General features: G+C 39.8%; 2 protein-coding genes across 11 annotated transcripts in view; one reads left to right on the top strand and one right to left on the bottom strand.

Annotated features, from left to right (window-relative positions):
• Positions 1 to 20,727, top strand: part of Ralgps2 (Ral GEF with PH domain and SH3 binding motif 2) — a 126,726-nt gene that overhangs the window by 70,166 nt on the left and 35,833 nt on the right. The window lies entirely within an intron of this gene.
• Positions 1,982 to 16,382, bottom strand: Angptl1 (angiopoietin like 1). Its single transcript, XM_052200602.1, has 4 exons — positions 15,522 to 16,382; positions 5,792 to 5,985; positions 3,926 to 4,196; positions 1,982 to 2,353 (listed from the first exon to the last, which is right to left on the bottom strand). The coding sequence occupies exons 1-4, from the start codon at positions 16,339 to 16,341 to the stop codon at positions 2,166 to 2,168; spliced, it is 1,473 nt and encodes a 490-aa protein (XP_052056562.1). The 5' UTR covers positions 16,342 to 16,382; the 3' UTR covers positions 1,982 to 2,165.

Genomic DNA, 20,727 nt, shown 5'->3' with positions numbered 1-20,727 from the left:
ATTGTGATTATAGATTGTATTCTAAGCTAGTAGTAGAGCACAGTCAGTCATTTTCTTTGGATTCTGAGATTGAACTCTTAGCTGGTGGCACCGGGCTGTAGGTTTCTCCTCAGGCAGAACTGCAGTCTCCTTCCTCCTCTCATCCCTTTACCCTCACCCTTGTTAAGTTTAAAGTCCCACTGATGTCCTTCTTTCTGTTGTGAGGGTGGCTACTTTCAAAGACTTGTGACCAATGAAGTTAATATTCTTGTGCTCATGTTTTTTAAGAGGTTATTAAGCTTTTTTTTTTAAAAGGCAGATATTCAGAAGTGAATGCTACCCACAAGCAGAATTTCAGTTGTTGACTCTTCAGTAATGTGTCTTAATAACAACTAAGCATTCGACCATAAGTGCCTGATAAAATAATTTTATGTCAGTTCTTCTTTAGCTTTGGTTTGGGGTTTTTTTCCCAAGAGACAGGGTTTTTCTGGGTAACCCTAGCTGGCCTAGAACTTGTCATAATCACTGACGAAGAAAGCTCATGGATCACTGTAAACTTATGCAAAGTTGGATATTGTTCATTGGGGTGGAGGGGGCATTCGGTCATTAATAATGCAGGCAGTACTTCAGTCACCTTTCTGCGAGCTCAAGGACAAGGAGTCTGCGTCAACTGTGCAGTAGAGTAGGATCCATCCATAAGGAAGAGCAATTTGAAAACTCATTTGGTTTCTATTTCGTATGTTTGCCTTGTTCTGGTTTTAATTTGGGGATGGTTCTGTAAGATTTGCCTTTGATGTCAGGTGTGAAATGCTGGTTGATGGCAAAGGCCACTCAGTCATGGCTTTACGAGAGGTTTCCCCTTGCTCTGAGACATGTGAGAACTGGCATTGTGTGTGTGGCTGTCCGTGTTACAGTGTCCCTGTGTGGACGGACAGGATGCTTGTTTACTTCTGCTGCATTTTCATTTTACCTTACCGTTTGTCTCACATCTTCACAATTTTAGCTTTACAAGTAAGCTACGGGATGGATGATTAACTGTAAGAAGTGAATAATTATTTGGAGGAAGTTGTTCTAGAAGGCCCCGACAATGGCGTTGATTGGGAAGATAAGTTAGACAAAGTAGGACAAAGGTCTAATCACACATGCTATAAAGTGAATTAGCAGTTTGAACCTGTTATGGATTTCTGCTTTAAGGCGGTTGTATCCTCACTATTAGGAAAATGTCTTTAACTGATTGTTGAAATTCTGTTAGATATAAGTATACAGTGGTACTTATAAAGCTGTCCAATCATTTTCTCAAGTATCAGACAGGTTTTTTTTCTTTGCCATCACTATGAATCAAGCCCTGGCTGTCACACATGTCAGGCGTCCTGTACCATGGAGCTGTACCCCTAGCCCATAGTTAGGTGTTTTCTTCTAAGGTAAAGTTCAATAAATGGGAATAATGAATACATTTAGAGTCATAATTCAAATATATTGAAAAGTTGGAATATTGGTGATTTTGTTCTGTGGTACCGTACCCTATTGCTTTTGTCATTATATAACATGCGTCAGGAGGTTTTGATATTAGCATACTGTGACTGTCAAGAAATTAACTTGTTTTTATGTGTTTCCCTTTTAAGTAAGGAGGGTATTATGCATTTTTAAAGTGATGCATTTTGTACTTTGTGTCCTAAGTTATTAGAGGAAAATCATTACAAGCATAAATTCAATTTAAATTTTTATTTTAAAGTTTTATTTACTGGAAAAACATTTTCTAGTGGCAAAATTAGAGAATTCTCTCTAGTTTCCTGTCTGTATTTTCATAAATAAAATGCCCTAATTTGCTGAAATCTTAAAATACTTTTTTTTAAGTGGAAGTTAGAGCAGTCTTGTATTTTTTAAAATAGTCATTAAGTATCTTGCATGTGTATTTGGATTTGATTCAAAATAAAGCTAAGATTTGTTTTACATTGTGGCAAATATTTACATTTACCAATATTCAGTCAATATAATTTTTAAAACAACAAGGATTTGCATACTCTTCTGTAGCACATTGAAGGAAAATGGAACTGTTTTCACAGATACATTCTTATAGTAGTACAACGTATTTTACAAATTGTGCCTGCAAAAATAAGTTGTGCAAAGTAACATGTATGCTGAGATTTGGGGAACTTGGAGAAGTTCTTATGCTTTCCTCGGAGACTTCAGTCAATAGGCTTGATCATCATTTGTACGGCCCTCAAGGAGTAGGACCCGCCTCTGTATTCAGCCCAGAAAATCCCATCTTGGTGCTTGCTTCTGTAATGGCCACCTCTGTACCATACTCCGTTGAGGTTAGAGTGTGCACAGGCATTGTACCACCAGCCTCCTTTATGAAAGTGGGCGCAGTTTCCTGCAGGAGAAATGCAGACAGTGAGGTAAAAGCCCTTCTGTATGTTTGAGTGACTGACCAGTAGGGTTTGTCTCACTACTCACTTCACTAGAATTACTGTATTCATTTCACTCTGTGCCTACTTAACCTTTAAATAATTTCATTTTCTACAAAGTAGAGTAAATAAATGCAGTATGTGTGTGTAAGAAATATATCGAGGAAGACAAAGGCAAAATGGACAGGATTGACTAAGGAAGATGGTAGAGTTTGAAAGAAAATTGAAGTCTAAAAGTAGCTCAACTAGTAATTAAATGAATTTGTAAACAGAAAGGCAGGTTCCAATCCTGGCTCCCACCTTCCTCTTTTGCCAGTGGGAAGTAAGTTAAAATAGTGCCCAACGTGCTACTTGGTAAGGTAGTAGCTGAATATAAAATTAAGTCAGTATTCATGATGGGTATCTCTTTATCAGTACAGAAAAATGTTTTTAAAAAAAGACAGAAGTGTGTAGTAGATTAAATTTAAAGTATATAATACTCTAATTATGTTATGAAACCATTTCTTTCTCCTCCTACTCAAGCAAGTTTACTACCTTTGTGCTGCATTTCAGAATCTCTGCTACTCCCATCTAAGACATACTCTTAGACCATAGAGCTAAATGGTTTACCCATTCCAGTCCCATAAGCATTAGCTGAGATGATGCCATCTCTTAAGAACCTTTTCTGGACAACAGCACTCGCCCAAGGGCCTGATACCTGCTGTAATCTGTTCTCTAATATGATTGTTAGTGTTATTACCAACTTGACATGATCCAGGAAGGGAGTCTCACTGGGAATTGTGTTAGGTTGGCCTACGGGCGTGTCCTTGGAGGATTATTTTGATGAAGTTAATTGAGGTAGAAAGATCTGCCTGCTGTGGGTGGTATCATTCCTTAGGCAGCAGTTTCTCAACTGAATAAGAATGCATAGAGCAAGCTGACGCACCAGCATTATACCTTCATTGCTCTGTGTTCCTGATTGGGGTGGATGTCACCAAATCCCTCCGGGTCTTACCGCCATGACTTCCCTGCTCTGGGGAACTGTACCGTGGAGCTGTGGGCTGAAATGAACCCCTTAGTCTCACCCCTTACGTTACTTTTCTCACAGTTTTATCACACTTTTATCCTTATCACAGAAAAAGGAACTAAGAAGTGTTCCTTGGTTTCATTTTTCTAAGAATATTTATCACCACCTAATAAAACATTTTGTCTCCTCTTGAAGGAAACCTTCAAAGGGCAAAAATTTAGTTCCCCATTGAATCTCCAGCATCTACAGTTTCTGACATGGTAGGTGTCCAGCTAGTATATGATGGTTAGTCAGGGTTTCATTTCCAAGTGGGCGTAAACTTGGTTTTGTTTTGACTTTCCACAGAACTTGTTCTTCCCAAAGAACATTGAGATGGCCTTAGAAATCCTGAAAACCAGATTATATACTAATCCCTTTGACAGTGTCCAAAATAACCTTTTTTAAAACTGAAAGCATTTAATACACTTTAGTAGCTTGGTTCTATTTAATGCATAGAACATGTTGAATGTACAGGCATGCTTGTTTGTTTTACCTGTATACATGTCTTTATCTCTGTCCAGCGTGGTGAACTGTTTACCATTATGCCACATCATAGAATCCCCAGCATTCCCCTGGTAAGTCCCCAGGCGCAGCCTGTAGTAGTCACTTTCGGGCTCCAGACGAAAGCTACTGTATTCTGCATAGACCTTCTTCTCGCTCCAGTCTTCTAGTTCAATCATCAGCTTATAATTGTCTTGATTACTAAGCTTGTAGATATTGTCCAGTCCAAGCCAGTACTCTCCATCAATGTTTCCAAACCCCTTCTGTTAATAACACAGACACATGAACATATAGGTAAGTTTAGATGGTAAATGTTGCTACAGCTACAAAAGAAGTTTAAATCCTGAGCAGAGTGAGGTTACTGTCTATTCAAGGTGATGTGACTCCATGGTGGGCAGTCTTATTTCTGTCCATTTGGGGTGGATGTCACCAATTGGTTCCACACTGACACTTTCTTTTGGTTTGCTTTATCTTAATGTCACTATGAGGTTTTGTAGCTTCAAATACTGCAAAGAAGAGTAAAGGCAAAAGACTAACATTTATTGATAGTCAATAAAAACATTGAATTACCCTCAGTCCTTCAGAAAGGTTCCTGATCACACCCTCATCTGAAGATGTGTGTTTTCAGAGCATATGATACCATGCTTGTGTTAAGCAGACAAAGTGTATCTAAAATCATGACCATTGTTCAATCAAAACGATACTATGTATTTCTTTAATTTTATTATAAGTAAAATAAGTATTATCATAATCTTTACAGTTCACCCTGTGAAAGTTGTAAATTACTCTCTGAAAGAAGTGGTCTAAATTATTTTAATAAGCATTTGACATTGGACATTTGCAGCAGAATAGATTCAGTAAATTTCATCTTAACATTGAAAGTTTGTCTTCAAAAAGATTACAAAGAAGTTGCCCCACCCCCAGTTTGGGACAGTTATGTGTTTAAGAATTTCTGGATATATTAATGTGTTATTCTTAACTGCCAAAGAAATTTTACTTAACAATGAGTAAGTGTGTGGTTATTTCACAGTTTTGAACATGGACGTCACCCTCTAGACAATCTATTCTCCCCTCTCTGCTGTTCTTAATTGATGATATAGACATATAAATCTCACTCACAAATTACCATATAGACATCAGAATTACCAGTAGACCAGTTGTTACTTCCTTAAACTGGTATCATACAATCTGGTTCTTTCTGGAAATCTAGTTCTGTTCATAGCACTACAGTACATGTCATGATACAAACTTAAAACATGGTTATTAAAAATGATTAGTTCAAGAGAAGGGATCATTTTTATGTATCATTATATACTTTGTTATTGGTTAAATACCACACAAATCATAATTTAAAAAGCAGTTGCATTTAAAAGTGGAATTGGAGGGCTGGTAAGATGGCTCAGTGGTTAAGAGCATTTGCTGGGTTTAGTTCCCTGAACTCACATGGCAGCTCACTACCACCTGTAATTCCAATTCTAAGGGATCTGATGTATTGCTCTGGCTTCCATGGTGTGCATACATAAATGCAGGCAAAACAGACTCATACAAATAAATTAATTAATTAATAATAAATAAATAGATTTAATATTTTTAAATGGAATTGAGTTGTAATATATGCATGTATGTGTAAGTTATCTAGACTCAAAAGAAAAATTTAAAGGATAGTTTTAGTTTTAGTTTTCTTTTCACATTTTAACTTTGGCTGTTCAACTAGAGAAGAGAACGATAAACCTTTTGCTAGATGATGCAAATCAAATGGACAGTTATGTTTTAGCATGTCTCACTTTCTGCCCGGGATGGTCATTATTGGAAGACCTACTCAGGTCTACCTTCCTTAGGTCTGAACTCGCTCATTTACCTTATAATTTTCCCAGTTTCTGAAGAAATTGACAGAGCCATCTGTTCTTTTCTGAATAACAGTCCAACCCCCAGGATCCAAACTGTTCTCACACCATAACTGCATCAGGCCGTTGCTGTTCTCAGGTTTAATCATGTAAATCCCACTGGCCGAGTGCCCAGCTTCTTTTGCTTGCTGACAGTCTTTGAATGGTCCTGTAATTTAAATATTGATTTTTGAGAAATGTAAAATATAAGTATTAAATAGTTCTTAAATCAGTATTCTTACCTTCATTTGTTTCTTTACAGATAACCACATTTTATCTGTTGTGTGCATAATGCTCTATAAAAGTTGAAGAAACTAATTAAAATACGTACTAAAGGTAAAGGAAAGGGTGACATTAGACCCACTAACAAAGCATTAGCTTGTGCTTTGTATACCGTAAATGTGTACGCCTAAAGGCAGTATGGTGTATTGATTCTTCTTTAACAAATGTTTCCTGAACCTACAGTCCTCATTCGAGCAGTTGTTTAGCCCCTGGTGCTTCAGTTGTCTTCGTTAAACTTCCTCCCGATCCTTGCTTTAGTGTATGGTGTGCTGAGTGACTTCATTCTTACAAGCTTTACTTCTTTCATACATTTTTGTAAAATGCTGCGGGGTTGACCTGCTGGTATTCATGTTGTATTTTCCTGGTGCCAGGTTTATAGTGTCTGAACTTTTATTTGGAGGGAGCCCACAAAGTTGGTGTGTTGAGTGGAAGGGAGCCCCAGCCGGGGAAGTTCTGACGGTATTAAGCATTGTGTTCACTCGGGGAACTCAGTCGAATTCATTCACTCACTAAGAAGCTCTGAAATAAAGCAAGTAGAGGGCTGCAGAGACGGTTCAGAGTTAAGAGCACTGGCTGCTCTTCCAAAAGTTGTGAGTTCAATTCACAACAACCACATGGTGGCTCACAACCATCTGTAATGAGATCTAGTGCCCTCTTCTGGTGTGCAGGCATACATGCATACAGGACATTGTATACATAACAAATAAATCCTTAAAGAAGAAAAGAAAGTAGAATCCCCCAGATTTAAATAATCTTAACCTTCCCTCATAGCCATAAAGAATACATGTCAGGCGAGGTGTTACACACACACTTTTAATCTCAGAACTCAGAGGCTAAGGCCAGATGATTACTGCAAGTGTAAGGTCAGCTTGGGGTACATAGTGAGGTCCTGAGCAGCCGGCTTCATGGGAGACCCATCTTAATACTAGAAAAAATGTAGGAATGTTGGTCTAAATGTCGTCCTAAGATACTGAATGAGTTATGGCTAAGAATGATTTTCTTATCAGAGTTGCCCAGTGACCCAGGACAGCTTTCCAGTTGCACATAAACTAGCTAGTTAAGATCATGTGACAGGTAACAGTTCGTTAAGGTTGTGCAAGATGGTGGTAAGTCTTCCTTCATGCTCACTTCTGCTCCCAGGTAAATGTTCTGAATTGCTGCGCACTGTCTGCCCTTTTATTTCATAGTATTTGCCAGGCTGTATTTTAAAATTTATTGTTCTGTGTGAAAAAGTCAGAAGACAGCCTGCAGGAACAGGTTTTCTCCTTCCATCAGGTAGGTCCTGGGGTTGATCTTGGGTTGTCAAGTTCGATAGTAGGATCTTACCTCCTGGACGTTCTGTTTTTAGCCAGCTAAGATTTTTCAACTTCTTAAAAATGAAAACAACATGTTAAATCATTTGTAAGTTCTGATTTGTACATTGTGGGATCTAGAGGAAAATACTGTCTAGTTCTACTGAACATCTTTGAGTTTCTTACTATACCAATGTTTCAAGATTTTGATTTTAAAAGCATATAAAATTATGGCTCAGAAAAAAGAATTATGCTAATTATAGGTACATTTAAACAAGAAAGTTTAAAAACCATTCATCAGAAATTTTTACTGAATATTTTAAAATTCTGATGTGTAATTTTTAAGTATCTGAAAATAGTTTAGTCAGAGTTCTTAAAAGAATTTCTTCTGTTCTATAATTTTAATAGGATTGCTGGAGTTATGAGAAGTGGTCCATATATTGTGCTAATAACAGCATTGTCCCCATTGGATCTTACTAAGATAAATTAATTTCATTATGTAAATACCATTGTGTCTGTCAGTGGAGGAGACTTGGGGAACTCTTCCACATGTGAGCTCTTCCTTCTGGATTGCCCCTTGAGGATGGAGACACTGTGTGCTCTTACGACTTTTAACTGGGCATCAGCCAAGTTTGTTAGGTAAATGAATCAGTCTTTTAATTTTAAATCCAAGGAAATGGAAAGCTATATGTAAAAATTGAGTGAGTCAGTCTCTACTTCATGTTTTTATATTTCATAGGTAGCTTTTTCAAAATTTTAAAATTATCAGTGTCCATCTGTACTATAGATTATTGGTAAAATATAACCGGAAAAATGGCATCTTTTAAAAGTAACATCAGGAAGGCTGGAGAGATAGCTCAGCACTGACTGTTCTTCCAGAGGTCCTGAGTTCAGTTCCCAGCAACCACATGGTGGCTCACAGCCGTCTATAATGGGATCTGATGCCCTCTTCTGGTGTGTCTGAATACTGCAGTATACTCACATACATAAAATAAATAAATAAATAAAAAAATAAATAAATAAATCTCTTTTTTAAAAGATAACATTAGGTATTATGGGTTTTTTAATCTCAGTTTCATTGGCTAATTTTTCTCTTCTGAGATTTCCATGTTTTTGTGTCTATTTTGAAGACCCCAGAATAATTGCTACAAAATATATATTTTTTAAAATTCTTGTTTTTGCATTCCCTATTTTGCTAAAGTTGTTTTTCATTTTGAGATGGGATGTCTTGCTGTAGCCCAGGTTAGCCTGGGACTGGTAGTATAATACAAGCTTGTCTTTAAAATCACAATCACCCTGTGTCAGTCTCCCAAATGCTGGAAGTACAAGCCCTTTTTGTGCTAACTGGATCAGTGTTTTCTTTTCAAGTCATGATTGGATTCCAGAGTTCTCAAAGTATTCAGAGGTTTCTTTTCCTTTTTCCTTTTTGTGAGACAGACTTTGATCTGCAAATCCTCATGTCTCAGCATCCAGGGCTGGTGTTGTGGTGTGTACACTGCTCTTATTTCTGCCTCAGCATCCCAGGCTGGGCTTGTGGTGTGAACACTGTGCTTATCTCTGCTTAAAGCTTCCCATGCAGTACGTAACAACCATCATCACCAGGGCCTGCCAATCCCTTTTCTTCTCTTGTCCCTAATCTTCACGGGCAGAAGTAATATACTAAATATCTTCAGTACTCATACATGCTCATTGAGCCGCATAGTATGGCTAGTTGAAGGTTACGACATAGTCATTTCTGTCACAGAGAAATAAGACATTACTGAACTAATGATCAAGTTGTGAAAATTCATACACTAAAAATAACGGCTGATTTTAGCCAGTGACATACTTTACATTCTGCCGTGTTCCAGGCAACACAAAACCTTATGGGGAAAACCCCTCGGATACCGATGTCACCCCTTCTTTCCCTTAACCACATAAGAATAATTTCACATTGTACAGCCTGTGTCGTAGTCGGGCAGAGAAGAATCCTTACATTTCTGGTAGGGTGAAAGCTGCAGTGTCCTGTCGGGGGGCAGTGGAGAGGAAAATGGAGTGGCTGCAGGCCCTACCCTAAGGCTTCTCTGCACCCACGGTTTGCATGGGTTCGCAAACGGGACTCACAGGCAGATCCTCTCCTTTATTGGAGCTCACTGGGGGACTCTCAGATACTAAACAATTTCTGATGGTGGCCATTTCAGAATGTCTTGGGTTTTATATTGTCATTTAAGAACATTTTCTGGAGGGTGGAGAGAAGTCTCAGACTGTAACATTCCTTCTGTACAATCGTAAGTCTGGATCCCAGCATTCACATAAAAGCCAGACTTCTGTAATTTCAGCACTGGGTTGGGGGGGGGGTGTCAGAGACAGGAAATCCCAGCCAATTTACCCAAATCAAGGAACTTCAGGTTTAATGAAAGAACCCCCCCCCCCATCTCAAAAAAAGAGGACATCCAGTGTCAACTTTTGGCCAAACACAAATGAACAATTTTTTTTTTTTAATTTAAAAGAATTATCTTTTCTGAACCTAGCACAGGCTAGACTATTTTCCAGGTCCAGAGATAGATAAAGAACCTTGAGGTTAAGTGGGAGGGGAGAAGTGGTAAGAAAAGGTCAGTTCCAGCACAGTGTGGCTGAGCATCCTAATGAGGTTTCAAGCAGAGCATGTGGTAAGAGTTTGAATTAGCTGAGATTGAGCGGGGTTTGCTGCCTTCCTGTCTAGGCTAAGCATAGTAAGCCCAAGTTAGGCCATTGGGCGCGGAGGGGCCTCACCTAGCCACACGTGGGCTGCATGCACAAGTGTGTTTAGTCTTGCACAGCTGTTGTGCATTTCTTATGTCTGAACTATAAACGACAGGATGATGTTTATAGCCCATCAGGTGGGCCAGAGACCGCCTCGGTCATGCGCTTAATGGTTTCATGTAAAAACAGTCATGGTGGAATTTCTAAAGTTAGCCACCTTGTTCCTAAGTTGCTACTTCTAGGGAAGTTGGGTGTCTAAGGAGCATATTTTATTTTATTGTAAATTCTTGTTTTAAGGCCTGGTGCTACTTAGTGGCACGTGAGGTGCTTTGTGGGCAGTGCACATAAAGGCCGCTCCTGTCTAGTAGGTTCCGTTCTGTGATTTGGAACTAAACTTTGCTTGTTGAAACCTTACTGCCTGCACTCAAATTTTAGGTTTGGGGGCCATGTAAAAGATTCTATATTAGCCTGGTTTTGTTAAACCTATATTTATTAAATACCAAAGAACTATTTTTATTTTCTACTACTTATCATGTGTTTTAGTGTTGAGATAAATGGAAGAATTCTAGGTTATCTGACTCTAGTTTTCATTTGAAAAACCTGCCAGTACAGGCAAATTTAAGTTTATCCTCAGCTTTAGTAGTTCATCCGATTTTGGGCAGTGGACCTTGTATTTACATTTCAGGTATCTGTGAGGCTTACAAAACCTCAGGAAATTTTAGTTCAAATTTTGTGGAAGACATGGATAAAATTAGCAGTGCTTTTTCTCCTGTTTAGAAAAGACCATAAATACCAGAACTCAGTTTCTGGGTTTTATAAATACCCACAGCTCATTGCATGACAGTAATCTCAGCAGAGACATTGTCTGAGGTTGCTTTCATGCCTTTTAAATTTTTGCTCTAGAATTATATGATAGGGTTTTTGTTTTGTTTTGTTTTGTTTTGTTTTTTATAGAAATTAACTTATTTCTCTGGATCATATTTAACAAAAATTCCTGAAACTACTAGTAGAAACTTATCAGGTTTAGTTTTGAAAATCCAAATGTACCTTGCTGCTTTGCATATTATCAGACAGATTTACCTCTGGTTCAGAAATTTGGTGCTTCAAATAGTGTACACAGGGAATGAGTGCTTCCTCTATAGTCAGACTTTGTCTTGAATGCAGAACCCTTTTCTTGGATGTAATCTTGAAATAGGATTCTTTCATCTCCTATGATACGTATTTTAACTCTTCTCAAAGCAGAGAACTAGATTCAGTGGGTGAATTTGACTCTCCCTCTACCTAATGTAAGTGGAGTCACAGTTTTCGTACCAGCTTTTGACGCTAGCTTAATACCTTTATAGTAGTATGGATTGTGTGTCTTCTGACATGAATATAGAGTCTCTAGAACAACTACTATGTGTACAACACTGCAATGAGTCACTTGGTGCTAGAGCATGTATGCATAGTAGCTATCTATGTCAGAGTACATGTAAGCATATAGAACCCATTATGTTTCTCTTTCTCTGAAGGTTTCCAAACAGTATGGGACACTTTCCCGACAGTTGTAAAAATAGTTTTAAGCTATTCTATATAAAGAGATAAAACCATAGGTTTGTTAATTGTATGGAATGATGCTTGTTGGTTAGGAATCAGAGTGTTAGAACTGGGAAGCAGGTTACGGGCATCTGGTCCATTCAGCACTGTTCTACTCAAGACTCACAAAACAGGCACAGTTGTTGAGTTTCTGTAATGAGGGGTGCTACTTGTTAGGATACAGCTGATGATGTCACTTTGTTTACAGAGTAAAACACAAGTTAATGTTTACTTACTAAGATTGAAAAGTTATCTCTGTGGCTTAATTTTTACATTGACTATTGATTTCTTAGGACTACTATGTGCACCATTGTTTCTCGTAAGAGTAAATAAACTTTAGGGGATTGGATGTGCCATATTCCTGGCATGCCTTTGATTGTAGGAATTGTCTTGTTCCGATGCTCAGTGTATGAAAAAACCATAACTGGTGTCTTCATTCTATAAAGCATTTTCTTGGTTTGTTATAAATAAATACATGCATCTTCATTTCTGCTAAAATTGAGGATGCCACTGACTTAAATGTCAGATCCACTTAAAAACTCAGCAGCAGTTGTTTCTATACTTATATAATTGTGCCAACCATAACTTAATAAAGATAAATAAAATCAGAGTTCTCTTCATTTATAAATTCTATAGGAACAACCATACTGATAAATCATATCATGTCTTAAAAACTTAATAAAACATAAGTTTGAAATGAATTGGAAAGTTTTTTTTTTCCTTTCTAAGTTCAGTGGACAATTTTGTGCATGTCTTTGAAAACTGAAGGGCCTGCATTGCCCATTGAGCTAATTTCATGATGTTCTTGCTGCTTTTAACACTTGTCCTCATGAAAGGTCTTTAGACTGACGGTGCTAAGAGGCTCGGTGTTAACAAATCATGGGATGTTTCAGCACCTGCAGTTGAAATACAGGATCTTTCTGCCAGAAAGGAGCTTGGGTTTTAGAATGCATTTCACTTAGATGGGCTGTGTACTTGTAAAGGTGAGATAATTTAATGAATGTAGGTATTACAGACGGTAGAGGTGTTTGTGGATATAAGCAGCTACTTCAGGCCTGTGAGCTCAACAAGGGCTTAAGGAGGACCTCCCATTTACATAATGTATTCATTCATTCGATCTCATCCTCATCATTTGAATGGACAGAAGCTGTAGAGTTACTAGAAGTAAGTGGATTTGCTTTGTTGAAACAGGTTTTATGAAGGAAGAACATGAAAAGAAAATGAGACTTTCTTGTAGTGAGAATTCTGGAATTTTGTTTTTTACAAATCACAGAAATATTATGAGAGTATTTTCATTTGATCCCAGTCGTAGGGTATGGGTGTGCTCTGGCAGCACCATGGTTTTGCCAGCTGCAGACGGTCTCTTCGATTGTGACAGTTGGAATTCTGGGAGGGTATATAAATGCGAGGGCCCTGAGAGATGAGGTGCCTGGTTAGTTGGTGGTGGTTGTAATTGGTGGCAGTTTGTTAAGTACTCCTGCACGAAGAAGAAGAAGAAAGTAGATATCCTGAGGACTAAGATCATACTTGGCCTAAGGAACTTGGCAGCTCTAACCAGCAGAAGTAATCTGTTGATAACATCACCCCCTCTGATCCTTGGCTTTATTCAGGGAACCCTTTCCTTTCCTCTTTATCCCTTTTTCTCTCTTATCTAGTGTTAGGGCGTAAAAGGGTGGAAGAAAAGGGGTGGAGAAAGATGGAGAAAGAAAAACCTTCAAAGTAGCAAAGGATAGCTGCACTTTTTTTTTTCCAGAAAATTGATGAGCAGCAGTGCATACTCTACAAAGCTGGCTCTTGCTGGTGTGGGGCGTGTTGCGAGGGAATCACTGTTGGAAAGCAGTTAGCAGGCAGTTATACGTTCTTGGTAGGAACCAGCATCTGGTGTTAGCACTGCTGTGAATGCTTCAGTACTGAAGTTATTTCCGTCGTGGACAAGGAAAGGGCACAGTCAGAGCGGGTGACACTCGCTCTCCTCCAGCTACCCTTGTGCATTACCTGGAGCTAAATTACCTGTTTTGTCTCTGAGTGGTAAAAAGGGGACTTGAGTAGAATACCCTGTTTATAAGAGGATAAAAGAAATGACTAAAATGTTAACTGTTTATTTCTGCTTCTTAGGCTGTTGAGCATTTTTTTAAAAGATGGTATTTTCTAGATTTTGTTAAATAAATATGTATTTGTTTTGAGACAATTTCTCTTGGTAGCCCGAGTGATCTCAGTGCTAGGAACTCTGCACCGCCCTCTCAACCCATCCCCCATGCTGTGGTTAAAGGGATGTACCACTCAAGCCTGCATTATTCTTGTCATGATAATTGCTTCTATAAGGAAAATGTTGGTGAGAAGATGGTTGTTTTAGGGCTTACTTACTTCATATATGATGAGCACATATGCCAAATCTGGTCCACCAGGAAGGCAAATAAATGGAGCTCAGGCACTCCAGTGTAGTGTGGTACAGAAAACAGAAAAGAGAAAAGAAAGAAGAAATAGCCTGGGATCTGGGGTGGAGAGAGAGCTGCCCAGTACTGTCTGCCTGATTCTTGGAAGTCTTAGCATTAGTCTTGAAAGCCTTGAGATGAGCCTCGACCACTCGTTTCAGTAGAGGAACTCTTGGCACAGTCCAGTGTCACCTACACCTCTACCCCTGACATCCTGAGATGTGGGGGAGCTCTAAAATACAGAGTCTGGAAGACAGCTTGTTCATGTGACTATGTGTCCCAGGTGCAGGGACACACGTGTCAGTGGATGCCACTGCTGCAGACAGCCTTGTGCCGTGGCTTCCTAGTGTTGCATTTATGCCCGGCCTTTTCATTGTGTAAATGTTTTATTTTTTCCTTGTGGGCATCTAATTCCCGTCCTCTCCCCCGCACCCCCACGTAAGGAAGCAATGATGTAACGGGTTCAGGAGAGAGGCTTGTGAGACAGTGGATGCACACGTGACAGTTCTAAGTGAAACATAGGACTATGTTGTTGACTGGTTGGTCACCCCAGAGTCAAGGCCCAGAGCAGAAAGGTGAGAGGAAGGCAGGGTGCTCAGTATCATTTAGCCTTGGAAAATAGACTCCCCTTTTCTCTTGAGGTAACAAAGGTACGTTTTGTAAGGTGTTTGAAGTTGGAAAGAACAAGAACCGGGACCTGATTAGATTAGAGCAGTGTAGGAAGCAAGCACGCCCTGAGTGGAGGTAAGTAAGGATGGACCATTGCAGGCTTGAAGACAGGACAGCAAACGGCTGCACACTCCTTGTGAAAAGACACAAGAAGGCAGGAGGAAATGGGAAGGCTTCCGCAGGGAGGGGAGGAGGTGGAGCTGGCTGCAGAGTGGGGTGTAGAGCGAGGTCCTTCAGTTGGTGTGTCAATGGTCATTCTCACTGACAGCAGCCTCCATTAAAAGAATTTGGGTGGCAGAGTGCTTTTTTTCCATGGGGGTGTGTGGGGGGGTTATAAGCACCTAGAAACTTACAGCACGGAGAAAAGAGATACTTTATTATGTTTTTATTTTTATTTTTTTGGATTTTTTTTTTTTTTTTTTTGAGACAGGGTTTCCCTGTATAGCCCTGGCTGGCCTGGAACTCACTCTGTAGATCAGGTTGGCCTTGAACTCAGAAATCCACCTACCTCTGCCTCCCAGAGTGCTGGGATTACAGGCGTATGCTATCACTGCCCGGCAAAGAGATACTTTATATTATATCCTAACATCACTTTAAAAAGTGAACTTTTTGATTGGACATGTCTAATGACATCAGCACATAAGACCTAGGACTTACTGAGATAAGAGTATTGTTTCGTGAATTGTACAGCTTACCAGCTTCGTCCTTCGAGTGACCAGTAAGCGGTAACTCACCTTCATTGATGAAAGTCACTGCCGGAATCTTGAAAGGGCTTTTTGTGGGAGCCGTTGCCAGATCAGGTGGTGGCATTACGTCTCTGGGATAACCTGGGTCCCTCTGTATCTCATTGCCTCCCAGCAGACCAGGGGTGTGCTGGTGGCTGTTAGGACTGTGTCGTGGGACCACCTGGACAAGAGGGGGAGACACATGGGGGTCTTGTCGGGAAAATATCCTCAAGCACTGCTCTTCCAATACAGTGATCATCACAGACTGGTTATTGACGAGATCAGTCAAGGAAGCGTATTTCACCTCTAGTTCCCTGTACCTGGTGGCCATCTTCAGCATTTCTGTGGTGACGTTGAGGATTTTGTTTTCCAGCTGGGAAAGTTCCAGTGAGTTATCTCTCTTACGGATGATCTCATGTAGCAGCTGCATATAGAGCTGAGTGACTCTGGAGTTCATGTTCCGGCTCTCCTTCCTCAGCAGCTTCACCTCATTCACAATGTTCCCATCTACGTCTACCACCAGCTGCAGGACATCTATCTCTCGTTTCTGCCTAGACAGCACATCCTTCAGGTTCTCGAGGTCCATCCTGGTGATCATGTCTCTAATAGTACCTGTGTCCTGACCTTTGGTGTTGACACAGATTGGCCCTGTTATTTTTTGTTCAGGTACTAAGAATGTATATGAACATTTCTTTGCTTCCTCTTTACCATCTGTAGCACGGGGATATCTCCTTTGGGTTATTTTTTTTATTTGGAATTGTCCTCCTTTGCAATGACCACTGCCCAGTAGGAAGAGTAGCATACTTAGGGTCCAAACAAAAGCCTTCATTTTGAAATGAAATTCTACCACAGCGTCTTTTAGAAAACAGTTAGTGAAGAGGAAACAAAAATAATTAGTATGAGTTTACATACAAACCAAAATTACATTGAGATTCTATCTTATTACTACTAGAATAGCTATTATTAAAAAATATAACAAAGGCTGGCAAGGATGAGCATGGAGACACCTTTTATATACAGGTAGTGGGACTATAAGCTAGAACAGCCACTATAGCAATCCATATAGGGGTCCTCAAACAAGAAACAGAACTGTCATATGGTTGAGCTGTTCCCTTCTATCTGTCTAAAGGCTCTAAGTCGACACACTTCAGAGACCCTTGCTCACGTGTTTATTACAGCATTACTCACTACAGCCACAGTATGGCCTAGGTGTCCATCAAGAGAAGAATGAAGACAATGTATATATTATACATTTTATATATTACATACATGTGTATATATAATAATTAAAGTATATATATACTATATATATATTATGTATATATGTACACAGTGCCTCAACCATAAACAACAGAGTTAAGTCTTTTGCAGAAAAATAGAATTGAAGTCATCTTACTAAGAAAATAGACCAGACCCAAAAAGACATATATCTTGTATTTTCTCTCATTTATGGAACCTAGGTTTTCGGTAGATATACATGATACATGACATGAAACCAGGGAATTATGAAAATAGACTATTTTGGGAAAGGACTAGAGGAGAAAATGGAGCATGAATGTGGTCAAATATTTGAACAAAAATACTGTGAAATCCAGTGAATATAAAGCAAATCACTTTTAAAGCAGTAATATAAAAAACCCCTGTGTTAGTTCCTTATCTGCTCCTGTGGTAACACACAGGCAGAAGCCACTTACTGGAGAAAGGATATATCTTGGTTTACGTTTCCAGAGGGATAAGAATCTATCCTAGTGGGGAAGCGTAGCAGCAGGAACAGGAATTGAGAAGTCAGACCAGCACAGCCATGGACCTGGATGTGGGATGAGCTGTGAAATCTACAGCCCAGCACCAGTGATTGTTCCTCCATGGAGGCCACCAACAATGCCACCAGCCGGGCCCCGTGGTTCAGTACACAGCCTGTAGAGGGCGTTCTCACTGAGACAGCACTGAAGGGAAAGCTCAGTGGTTTATGTTAGTAAATTAGGCTTCCCTTGAAGTCGTGAGTTCACTGTTAGGTTTATATCTTGATGATTGTTTAAAGATTCTACCTGCTGCCACTTTACTTAAATTTTGGTACGTGCCGATGCTGTGAAAGGCGCACTGCGCGGCCTGGGGGAACTTTTAAGACCCCTTAGAAAGCTCACTGTCTCAGGACTATGAAAATGGTACCTGGTGTATATAAGATACTAGTTAGAGGTTTGCTTGGTTATTGTTATTGCAGTCTCCACATGATCTTAAGCAGGGTTTTAGATTAGAATACAGTAAGAGCAGTTAAGTTGGTCTTCTGCAATAAATACTGTGACATTTTTTTCAACCTACCAAGTCAGGCATTTTAGACCAATAGAAAGTGAAGAGTTTTTATATCATCTGCTTTTGAGACTAGAGACAGGTTTAAGAATAAACCTGTGATAGGACGCTCACAGTCATTGTTGGTAATGGTGTTTCCTGAACTGCAGCCATGTTTATGCATTAAGCTTACAGGTGACTCAGCAGGTGTGTTCTATTAAAGTCTAGTGGGTTGTATTTTAGTTTAAAAAAAAAATCCTAATTTTCAACAAGCATTACCAAATTGGATATAGAAGGTCTTTTTATACCTATGTGTGTACTAAGGGCCAAAGCCACACTCATATTAGAAGCAGGTCTAGAACTTTGGTTCCCTGGCCTCTGGTCAGTATCTGTAGCAGCACCAGTTACACCAGAATGTGTGCTTGGACTGTGCTTGCCTGTGGCAAATAAGAAGTACCTGCTCTTTAGAGTCCAACACTGGACCTCTTTCCAAGAACCTAGCTTTCTTCCTTTCCCTTTAGTTCACTCCCAGGTGAGTAGTGTGGTAGGCTGGGGAAGAAATGGCAATGTGTTCCTGTGCTCAGGTTCCTGGCCAGGCTGGCCCACAGCGGCTTAGTGCGCTCTGCTGTGTGTCAGGCTGTAGAGGGGACCCAAGCAGCTCTTCTTCACCAATCTTTCTACCTCAGCCCTTGTTTCTCGATCTAAGAGGTCAACCCCAAGTTGTTTATGTGTAGTCCGGACAGCACAGCACTACTGAACTAGTGAATGCTCCCAGGAGGCATTGCTGTCTTCAGTCCCATATACATGAACATAGTAAATTATTCTTTCTCATCACAGCCCGGTGATGCAGATGATTCTGATACACATTTTACAGGAAGTGCCGCCCTAAGACCAGATCAGTAGCCACGCAGCTGATAAAAGGTAGAGCCAGAATTTGAACCCAAGTTGTCTTCTGCTTGGGTTCATGTTTTTAAATCAACTGTTTCATCATATAGCTCCGCTTTCTAAACTACATTCTGTTGGGGGTGCATTCTCTGTAGCAATATGAAGAAAAGAAACGGTATTGCTTTCAAAGGAGAAGTTCCCGAGGACCAAATGGGATTCAGATGCTAGACCTGGGACTTGAGTATTATAGTGTCTGTAATACCAGAAGGCATCTTGGCATGTGCTGCGTGCAGCTTCCCTGGCCCGTCCGTGTGTTACACAGAAGCACATGCAGGTTGTCATGTGCAGTCTAGCCTGTTGCTGTTGTTCCTCTGCCCATGTGTGTCTGTCAGTGTGTGTTTATGTAATCCGACCTACAACCCCACATGCACATGTGGGCGTTCAGCACTGTGCACACTGCTGCCACTGCACTGGGAAGCAGGGCTCCTGGGCTGCTGTCTCCAGGCTGGTGGAGTGTTCAGAGAAGGGAAATAAGGACAGCAAGGCGTGGGGAGAGGTGGGGAGTTGCTCGGTGAAGTGATGCTGTTTACTCAGAGCTTTCCGTTGCTGGCTGGCGGCAAAGGCACACACGTGAGAAAGTTGGCTCCTGTTCTGTGCCATGCCTTCAAACACTAAGAAATACAAGCCTGAGGAGTCCTTGTTTATCACAGAACATCCTTTACTCTCTAAGAGTTACCTGTACTAAAATTGATGACATATTTGGAGTTCTATTTACAGGAAATTCTTGGAATTTAACTGTAGTTTTATTAAAACAAACAAACAGAACAGTAAAATAAGATAAAAGCTATTAGCCTTTGGGCAAATATGTATCATTTCTCCTAACTCTCCTTGTATCATTTTAATAATAGGACAGAAAGAAAATGTTAGGATCAGCAGGATTAGCAAGATAAACTCAGAAAATGTCAGTACTGAAGACTTGACTCATAAAATTATTTAAATACTTCATATTGCTACAGAGAATGCACCCCCAACAGAATGAAATAAGCTATCAAGACAAGGGAACTTTTAAATTTAAAGGATTAGGAATATTTGGGGGTTTGGTCTGCTCTGCCTTGTGCCACTATGGTTCGTACAGTCAGTCATTAGATTTAGGATTATATTAAAAGCTCCTCATGGTCACAGTCTTTGTTCTAGGCATCCTTTTACAGTCGAGGTGATCTCATTGTCTCTTAAATTGGAGTTAAGAGACACATCTTTAATAGACTAGATATACCTCATAAGCGAACAACTGATTTTTAAACTTTGTTTACTATCACATTGTCTAAAATATTCTTATTTAATGTTCCCACATGTTCAGTGAAAGCTCTGTCGGTCTGTGTCACCCGTAAAACCTTTCTATTCCATGTTCAGCCTCCCTGGGTCTCAGGAGAATGTTAAAATTAGTTACAGCACACTGAAGCTGGAGCTGCGCCTTTGCCTGGTGGTTTTTAGAAAAGGAAAAAAGTTTGTGCAGTTGTATTCATATTCTTAGTAGTATTTCTCTTTACTGTATTGCTAGCTATGAGAATAAAAGCTGCCTTGACTTCCTTTGGCTGTGTTTGCCCTGCACAAAGAGTAGCCAGAGGCAGCGGAGTTATCGACTGGCCAAGTGGAAGGAAGGCCTTCCTGCACGTGCACACACACACACACACACACTATTAAATTACTGTGTGAGTCGGAAGATCTGAGGATGAGAGAGACCTTGCTTTCGTCATGGCAGTAGCAACAGAGATGGTGGTGTTTCAAGTGGAGTGTGACTTGGAAATTTTATCAGACTTCCTATAAAATACGTATTTAACAGAGCTCAGAGTTGAAAGGTTTAATGTTTAAGCAAAGCTAAAAAAGCAAAATCTGAGCATTACTATTATTTGTTGAAAATTCCTACCACTAAAGATTAAAAGTCAGGGAATCCTCCCATCGTAACAACTTGCTGTCTTTGGTGTTAAAGCTTACTGTTGGTGAGTGGTAATTTCATAATTCTCGTGATTAACAAAGGCTCCCAATAGAA

This window comes from Apodemus sylvaticus, chromosome 12 (genome assembly GCF_947179515.1).
Source record: "Apodemus sylvaticus chromosome 12, mApoSyl1.1, whole genome shotgun sequence".
Lineage (NCBI taxonomy): Eukaryota > Metazoa > Chordata > Mammalia > Rodentia > Muridae > Apodemus > Apodemus sylvaticus.
The sequence above is the reverse complement of the archived record's forward strand: the minus strand, read 5'-3'. Positions and strand labels throughout refer to the sequence as shown.

What these genes read in the sequence shown, in the direction of transcription:
- Angptl1 (XM_052200602.1), bottom strand. Translation starts at nt 16,341, where the DNA reads ATGAAGGCTTTTGTTTGGACCCTAAGTATGCTACTCTTCCTACTGGGC. An exon ending in AGTGACTTTCATCAATGAAG is followed by an intron (nt 5,986 to 15,521) that starts GTGAGTTACCGC and finishes TTTAAATTACAG; the next exon opens with GACCATTCAAAGACTGTCAG. An exon ending in AGATAAAGACATGTATACAG is followed by an intron (nt 2,354 to 3,925) that starts GTAAAACAAACA and finishes TTTCTCCTGCAG; the next exon opens with GAAACTGCGCCCACTTTCAT.